This window comes from Pectinophora gossypiella, chromosome 9 (genome assembly GCF_024362695.1).
Source record: "Pectinophora gossypiella chromosome 9, ilPecGoss1.1, whole genome shotgun sequence".
NCBI classification, from domain to species: domain Eukaryota; kingdom Metazoa; phylum Arthropoda; class Insecta; order Lepidoptera; family Gelechiidae; genus Pectinophora; species Pectinophora gossypiella.
The window spans coordinates 8,413,547-8,422,526 of NC_065412.1; the positions used below are offsets into that span (position 1 = coordinate 8,413,547).

Genomic DNA, 8,980 nt, shown 5'->3' on the forward strand with positions numbered 1-8,980 from the left:
AAGTTCTCGTTTTATTGACGTCTGGACTGGATCTGAAGCCTAAATAATGGCTCCAAATTTCGTTGACATTTGTAGGTATCACCTATTAAATAATAGCTTTTGCTATAGCTGTCGTATCGTCATTAACCTTCTCTCTTTCGTATACTTAATGTGAATCAAAACAAGAACTCAAACGATTCTTTTTATTGCTTCTCTATTTTTGGCCACATTCCTGTAACAAAAACATTCATTTACAAACTATTCGGCCAAGGACCACATGGCTGGCTGTTTTTGTTAATTTATTTTAGCTTCCCACAATAATTTAATGATAGATGAAATGATAGAATAGAAATGATAGAATTGTGCGAGCATTGATTTGAGAATAGACCAAGAAGAGTAGGTATTAAGAATAACATACCGACCTTTGTACAACAGAACTAGTGGGAGTAAACGGTTATTATTAGGTCCGAAAATGATGGCAGAGAAAATAATTTGTCCGTTATGCTAAGGTACAAAATAAGGAAGTATTTGTTGCGAAACTTAGAGGAAACTCTGTTCGTTACCTGGATGGCGGATTTCTCGTGGTGTCTGCGCGTCTGCGCAGTATGTTGGCGAGCGGCGGGGTGAAGAGCGTGGGGTCGGGGTGTATGTGGCCTGCGCGCTGCCACGGCTGCTGCTGTCGCCACACCAGAGATACCAGTGAACCAGCCACCATTACCCACAGAAACCCCACCTGAGCACATTTCATGAAAGTTTACATTCTCGAACCCGAGATGCTGCTTCTTGCAAGAATCTTGATGACTTCCTCCACGTTGAACTTTAGGACATATTTCACCAGCTCTTTATGTGTGATATAAGATAAGTGTGACATGTGAGCCTGAGCAAAAGGTGAAACATTCCTCAACATCGAAACTTATTTGCAGTGTTGATCATCCTACGATATCACTGGGTATACTTACAGGACTGGTCCACAAATACGAGATCTTGTACAGGTAGAAGTAATCATTAGTATCCATTGGCGCAATGTCTGGTAGAGTCGTGTTGAAAGGGCAGCCGTCCACTTGCAAGGGCAGCTTGGTCGGTGACGGCCGCGGGCCACCGAAACTCATCCATAACGTCAGTGCCATGCCGCTCAATAACCCTAAGCAGGCACCCTGAAAACGAGATTAAGAAATGTTTAAACTGGGGCCTAACGAAGATGCATTGGCTATAATGTTATCGACCGCTAATAATGGTCGCTATCCTATAAACCCTCCAAATTAAATGAATAATTATAACTTGCGTCAAGGACGAGGTGTTTCGATTCGCGCGGGATATACGTTAGCCGGTAAAATAAGAACATAAAAAGGAAAAGGAAAGACATGTAATCCATAAACCAGCAGCAACATTAATTCATATGACATTCACAAATAGCCAAGAAGCAATCTAAATGACCTTATGTCGCATTGAGTTACCGCTTCGTTGGCGAATGTGGTAAACATTCCAAGCGTGAAGACTCCAAGCAGCGGTCCACCAACAGCACCAAATATAGTGAGCGCGGCCTGCAGCACGCCGCCCAGATGTTCCGCTTGGAATGCCAGCGCGAGGAACAACAGCCCGTACACGCATGCCATCATCTTTGTCAGCCACGGTAGGTACGATGCACGGACTATGCACCACCTACAATTGAGAAAGGTACCTATTATTATTTTTGATTCTTGCTCAACATATTCCACTGCCGGAAAAAGGCCACTGTTTCCATCCTTTTCTGCTTTTCCATCCTTCTCATCTGTCCCCGACCGGTTTCTTTCTACTCTTCTCTAACGCTTCTTGTGTAGGGATTTTTTACCAGATTAAAATGTATTATTAATATAGGTAATGTGCAGTATGCATAATTAGACACAATAAAATAATTTGTACCTATTCATGAAAATTTGAGTACTAAAATCATTCAAGACTAGAGATAACGTCAAGATCTGGAATAGGTAGGTACTGAGACGTGTTACTGTTTAACCAAAGTCGATACACGACTCACTTGCTAACATAATCGTGCAAAGTGACGGCAGCGAGGGAATTGCAAGCTGCTGATATAGTGGAGAGTGAAGCACTGAATATACCAGCGACGAACCACCCTGCCAGCCCCGGTGCGCCCTTCATCTGCTGCACCACGTAGTAAGGCATCAACTGATCCATCTGAAAATAAATGAAATTTAAATGTTAAGAAAGGTACCAGTCCACATTTGACAATAACCAGCATAAATCGTGAATCATCAACAGCTTATCCCTACTTACTTACATATACTTACTTACATAATATTATATTATATAAAAACTGGTGTAGGCAGTAATCAGAATACAACTTGCAACCGCTTTTGATACTGAATCCTATAGCGATGGATATGATGAAAAATAAAAAGATCTTTCTATTCCAGGTATGTAACAGTCATAGAATATCGATTGGAAAAGAAATGAATAAGTAGTGAAACCAAACTTACTGCAGCAATTTTGCCAGTGGTGAGTGGATCGCATGTTCTGTACACGGCGTAGATGCCAAGACCGGATAAACAGGTACACGTACTCAGGGCCAAAGTGACTGGCCACGACCACCACAGACAGTGTTGAGATCGCTTCAGCGTACTAACTGTCAATAACCTTTGTACCTGTAAAATTTTTAGCAAGTACTTTGTCAGGTATCTTTACGTTACAATTCATTACTTCTGAAACTCTAGGTTGAAAGAACAAAATATAGATCAAGAATTTGGTTGATTTTAAAAGATAATCGTGACCATTACTTAATTCGATTTTTGATATTTTAAATTTTCGATTTATAAGTAGTATTACCTGGGTGTGGTTAACTCCATATAGAGACAAATACATGAAAACTCCACCGATCATCAGGGACCACCATGTGTGTCTCTCTGTTGGATCTACGCTGAAACTGAACGAAAAATAATAATACCATGCTCACCAGCAGAATATTATAATAATATTTCTTTCGCAAATGGCAATATGAGACACAACAACTTACTTGGTAAAGTCCAAGCGTCCACCTTCTTTAGCCAATACGAATATCTGACCAAAGCCTCCGACTTCAATAGCGGCGAAAACAACTACGCTAAATACAGCGACGAACATCAGCAACGACTGCAAGATATCCGTGAACAGCACTGCCTTCATGCCTCCTAGCGTCGAGTAGAAAGTGCATGCCAATCCCACCACCAGTATTGACACTAGCCTGTCCAATCCCGTCACAGATTCCAAGACAATGGCCGGTGCGTATAATACTATCCCATTATAAAGCACCATTTGTAACGTGTATGTGAGAGACGCGAGAAGCCTTATATGAGGCCCGAATCTGAGCTCCAAGTACTCATATGTACTGGTCTTCAAGAGTCCGAAGAATACTGGCAGGTATAGATGAGTTGCAATCGGAGTTGCGATGCCGTACGCAAAGTTGATGACAATGAAATGCATTCCGTAGTAATAGTTCTCCGAAGATACCCCGAGGAGTGTTATAGCTGATATGAAGGAAGCCATCAAGGATACTGCTACCGGCAATATTGACATGTTTCGGTCTGCCAGAAGATATTCCTGTAAAGAACAAATAGGTAGGTACCTATTAGTTAGCATAAGTGCTACTTTCTAGTTTAGCAAATGTTTTCGTTTCATCCTACTGCAAAAAAGCCACCGTTTTTGGTATAATTTCGAGAATTATTTGAGAAGTGATTTGAATATTATGGTTGCTAAATACTTAAATAATTTTTTTGAAGCTATCTGATTTTCTGGATTTGGCACGTACCTCGTTAGTCGCCTGCTTGCCGCCCGTGAACCGGAAGTAGAGGCCGATGGCGACTGACGCCACCATGGTCGCTGCCATGATAACGTAGTCCCATAGCCCGAACACTGACAGCACTGGATCCGGCATGCTCACCTGATTATTAATTTATTCCTAAAAGTACTTTTTATTTTCTGTTGGAACAAGTATTCCAAAATTATCTTACATGTGGGTAGTTGCTTTGACTGAACCGATTGATGCGATGTAATTACATCGCCAATAATAAGCTCTGGATATGAATAAAGAGTCACGTCGTGTCGCCGTGCGTAATATAAGTAATGAATGTGTCACATTATACCGAAAATTTTGGGGAATAATTCAAAATTTCAGACAATGATTCCGAGTTGATATCAAGTGGAATTTCATTGTCGTATAATTACATCGCATCAATCGGTTCAGTCAGTCAGGTACGAAAAATCTGTTTATCTGGTTTATCTGACAGCAATACTTTTATTATACCATCACGCTTATCAGTGAAGTTGCAGACATTATTATGTACTTAGACATAAATAAAACAAATTCGCAGTTTTAGTCCTACTGGCGAGTGTGTGGTTAGATCTTTTTTTGTCTTCTTCCGCATTGCCTTATTTCTTTAGTAAGTAAATGCCTGTAAAGGCCTTTTTGCAACGATGATGTTGATGGGTTATCAAATTATCACATTCATTCTATTATTTTCCGGGATCTTTTATCTCGAAGTTTAATCGATTTAATAACTCACCATTTGCAACTTTATCGAGACATCGTAATTGTATGTTCGTTGACCATTTCTGTACATGTCAAGCGATAGCTCAATCAATTTTAGGTATTTACTGTTCACCTATAGTGACGTTATTTATTCAATCATGACTGTGGTATATATGTAGGTCACTACATATTTAAGTACATATTTTTTGATTATCTTAGCTCTGAATACGAATAAAGAGTCACGCCGTGTTGCCGTGAATAACATAATGAATGCGTGACGTTATAATACTTACCTATACTTACCCAAAATTTTGGGGAATTAGTAGGTAACTTAGATTTTCAGACAATCATTCTGAGTTGATATCAAGTGTGGCAATAACTTCTAAATGACAATGGACCGAAGTTATTTTTTCTTATTTCTGGTTAACTTCTATACTAATTTAGGTAGCTACTTAACCTAATAAAATCACGCAAAAATTCGCTTAAGATGACGCATGACAGTATTTCGCTTACCTACACTTTTACTACATAGGAAAGAGAGGAAGGGGAAGACCAAGAAGAGCTTATATGGAACAGATTCAAGAAAAGGTTAACGTCGTGTCTTATAGGGAAGTCAAGGAATTGGCCTTTGATAGACTGAAATGGAAAATGCTACACCAACAAGAGCGTGGTTCTTAAATTGATGATAATGATATAATACCTATGCTACCTACGTTTGTGAAAGTCGATATTTCTGTGATAGGTACATAAAATCTTGTTATTTCAACGAATAAGTAGGTAAGTACGAGTAGTACGTTGGTAAACAGTGCGTGCGTTCTTCGTGATGTAGGTAATTCAATTGAGTGCGTTCATTGTGTAGAGTCAGTAAAAGCATCTACATAAGTAATCAAGCTAGTAAAAAATATGTTATTTACTGTCTGTCGCGTTTTAAACCAAAATGTTAATTATGATAAATACTTACGGTTTCAAATGAAGAACGATGCCGGCTCGTAAAAGTCAGTAAATAGATATTATAATACCACTCAATTAAAATATTTCTTTCACTAAATTATCTATTAGTCCACATTTTCCTCTTAACTCCGATGTACTTAAAGATATACTTACAGCTTATTTAGTATAAATATAATAGTAGGTAAACTTGTAAGTAATAGAAAACTTTTCTTATAATGAAAGTCACTTTAAATCACATAAACTCATTTTGGTCATCCACTCGCCGACGAGACGCGTGGTGTCTCGCGACGCCCGACAGACAGTGGACTGAACCCTGAACCGCAGAATAGATGACTAAATGATTAGTAACGTAACATGCGTGTTTTGTATCGTGAGACGTTCAAATCAAAGGATTTATTGTGTCATGTGATGTTTGCTAACTCTTGAATGAATTGTTTTAGGTAAGTTTACGCGGTTATTATCATAATTGAAACACATAATAACGGGTTCTTACCGCGTTTTAAATAGGGATATGAGACTCCCTGGGAAACCCGTTATTATGTGTTTTAATATTAAGACACAATGAAAGCTAGATAAATCGGTAGATTACTATTTACCTGACAAAAAGTACATCTAGGTATTTGTTTATAGGTACTCAGATATAGAGTGTTTAATATATTATGTACCTAGATAATTGTTGACACAGCAGAAAATTTAAGTCATCATTATACCTAAGTATAAGTATTTACCATAGTATTTACCCATAATATTTAATTAATTATTTCATAGAGATATCTTAATTAAATTAGCGGAGTGTTGACTAGTTTTGTAAAAGTATTTACCTTCTTACCAACTTATTTCACAAATAATCTCTTTTCTCTTCGGCTTCCTTTTCAAACGGGGAACGCCGGTTCAAACCCTGATACCGGACTTGCACCAAAGAGTTATTAATTTAAGTGCAGTTTTCATTAACACAGTTGGCTCTAGCATTATACCTAGACGGTGGTACGGCTCACCATCTGTCACGCTGGTCTAACAGAGAATTTCAGTGTGTGCGTGCGTACTTAGTTCGATGGATGTACTTCTGACTAACCCGATTGGGATATAGTAATAATAAATAATAACATTGGCTGAGCAGGCACCATAGTCCCTCATAGCCTCAGTATCCCGGTGTACTAACCCCCAACCTGAATACGACCGCATCATACAAGTGCTTAAAGCTTTGGCAGTACAGTTGAGGTACCATCTCCATGTACTCGCAGGCAGCCGACGCTGCAAATACAACGGATGCTGGCGGTGCAGACCACCCGCTGCATTAATATAAGGTTGTAGGTTAAGTCACTCTTGTCTTGATACCTTTTTATTTATTAAATGTGGGGCATCCGTTTCTGCTCTACGAATTAGTTAACTTGTAGTTTCAATGACGGACTTTCCAGGCTTCGTTCACCAAAATCAAAGATGGCGTTGTACAATGGTTGTACAGCTTTAACGGGATAATTACCTATTTTCTCAATACTCGGTACATAATTATTCCAAAATACAATGTAATAATATTAAGGACATTGTATTTCTTTGCTTATTCCTGGAAAGTTCCTCATTGTGCCTGGGTGTAATAAAAAGGGTCATCATTTTATACCCAAAAACAAAGACAAAATATAAATTAGAAAATCTGTACAGCGCCATCTACATTGTTGTTGAGGAACGTAGCCTGGAGAGTCCCCATTCTAGTTTTTAAAAAAACTTCAAAAGCTCCTTGCAACTTAAATACTTAGATATTTAGGCTATACTGCTTTAAGACAGTAGTTAAACAAAAACTTTACAAAAAAGGTTATTATAAAGTTAGTGATTATTTAGAAGATATGAATGCATGGGATTAACTGTCTGAGAACTGATATTAGGCAGCTAAATTACTCAATTGTATATCAATATTTTATGTTTATTTTTATTTTTTTAAAGAACGTCTAGGGCCCTGTGCCGAGGTTTTTCTTGCAGCTTCTTTTCCCCGGCTATACAGGTTGTGAGAAGCTGCAGTAGTTTTAGGCGGATGAGACGTTCGTTATGTAAAAATTGACGATTCAAAGTGTAACTATGTTACCTACTGAATAAAGATATTTTTGAATTTGAATTAGGTAGGTAGATACCTAATACTTAGTCTAATTAATTTAGACAATAATATGTAGGTGGGTATATAGGGAAACTACTTACGGACTAATAAGGAAAATCATTCCATTATTATTGTTTAAGTAAGCAGACACATGAAATTTTCTGGTGCATTGGGAACGGGTACGCTGATAAGTTATGAAGGTTAAATTAATTGTATTATTATCGTGAACTTTAACTTAAACGATTATAAACAAGCTTATTGTAATATATACGAAAATTAGAGCATCTTAGGAGCATTTCCGCTAAAAGAGCTGACTGTAGAGCGATTTGCCATACTCAAACAATGTTGAGCATACTTATATAATAAGTACCAAACCATTGCATAGTGAAAGCAACCACGTAGGTAAACATCTTTTTGAATAATCACAGTCTGATGTTCAACAAAAACGTTGCAGGTTTCATCGAAACCTCGATTTATTTGAATTAATTTAAGTAAATCCTTCATTTCAAATGGAAATTCAATTTTTTACTTGGATTGAAACTATCACGTCTAAGTATAGCTAGGTACTTATTGTTAACAAAAATGACATCCGCATGTGTTTGAACAAGACCCTTCCGTAACTTTCACTATGAGGCGATATTCCAGGGTGTCAGTGACATCGCCACGGATACTGAGGGGGTAGATTCAGACCACGATTCTGAGTATATCAAGAGGAATTTTCCGACAAAAAATTCAGGATTTTCTTGTATTTTTATTAAATTATCCAGTAAGTATTCGTTCCAATGTCACTTCCATCCCGTACAAGTACGTACAGGTAGCCATACAAGTGCGTATGGGTGTTAGTGACACCGTAACAAATACTGACGGGAATGATTCAGACCATGATTCTGAGTGATATTACGCGAAATTTCCTGTCAAAAAATTCCACTTATTATCAACACAGAATCTTGATCAGAATCACCCGCAAAGTTTTCGTTACGATGTCACTAACACCCTGTATATATATACACAAAATAGTAGGTATGTACCATTTGAGATGTCTTGAGCCTACCCGCTGCTGCAGTCATGAATCATCATTTCCCTGGCGTAACACGGGTTCCGCTTACCTGACCTGAATATTTTGACAGGTGTAAGCACGAAATAATTCTAACTCTACGAACAGGTGTGATATTTTGCAAAGCCAATGGCATGCCTGTCCCAGCGAGCTGTCCGACCTTCCAACGTTCCAACCCGCGGAGGGACAACCATACATGGTAACATAAACTGCCTATATACGTCCCACTGCTGGGCACAGGCCTCCCCTCAATCAATCGGAGGGGGTATGGAGCATACCACGCTGCTCCACTGCGGGTTGGTGGAGGTGTTTTTACGGCTAATAGCCGGGACCAACGGCTTAACGTGCCCTCCGAAGCACGAAATCATCTTACTTTTTCGGACAATCAGGTGATTCAAGCCTGAAAAGTCCTTAC

The 8,980-nt window shown here is 38.6% G+C and overlaps 1 protein-coding gene across 1 annotated transcript; it reads right to left on the reverse strand.

Moving 5' to 3' along the window:
* Window positions 1–75: 75 nt before the first annotated feature.
* On the reverse strand, window positions 76–5,763 carry LOC126369574 (putative sodium-dependent multivitamin transporter). Its single transcript, XM_050014055.1, has 10 exons — window positions 5,439–5,763; window positions 3,758–3,889; window positions 2,987–3,549; window positions 2,800–2,896; window positions 2,454–2,618; window positions 1,994–2,151; window positions 1,434–1,638; window positions 939–1,133; window positions 543–712; window positions 76–211 (listed from the first exon to the last, which is right to left on the reverse strand). The coding sequence occupies exons 2-10, from the start codon at window positions 3,881–3,883 to the stop codon at window positions 169–171; spliced, it is 1,722 nt and encodes a 573-aa protein (XP_049870012.1). The 5' UTR covers window positions 3,884–3,889; window positions 5,439–5,763; the 3' UTR covers window positions 76–168.
* Between the last annotated feature and the right edge of the window lie 3,217 nt (window positions 5,764–8,980).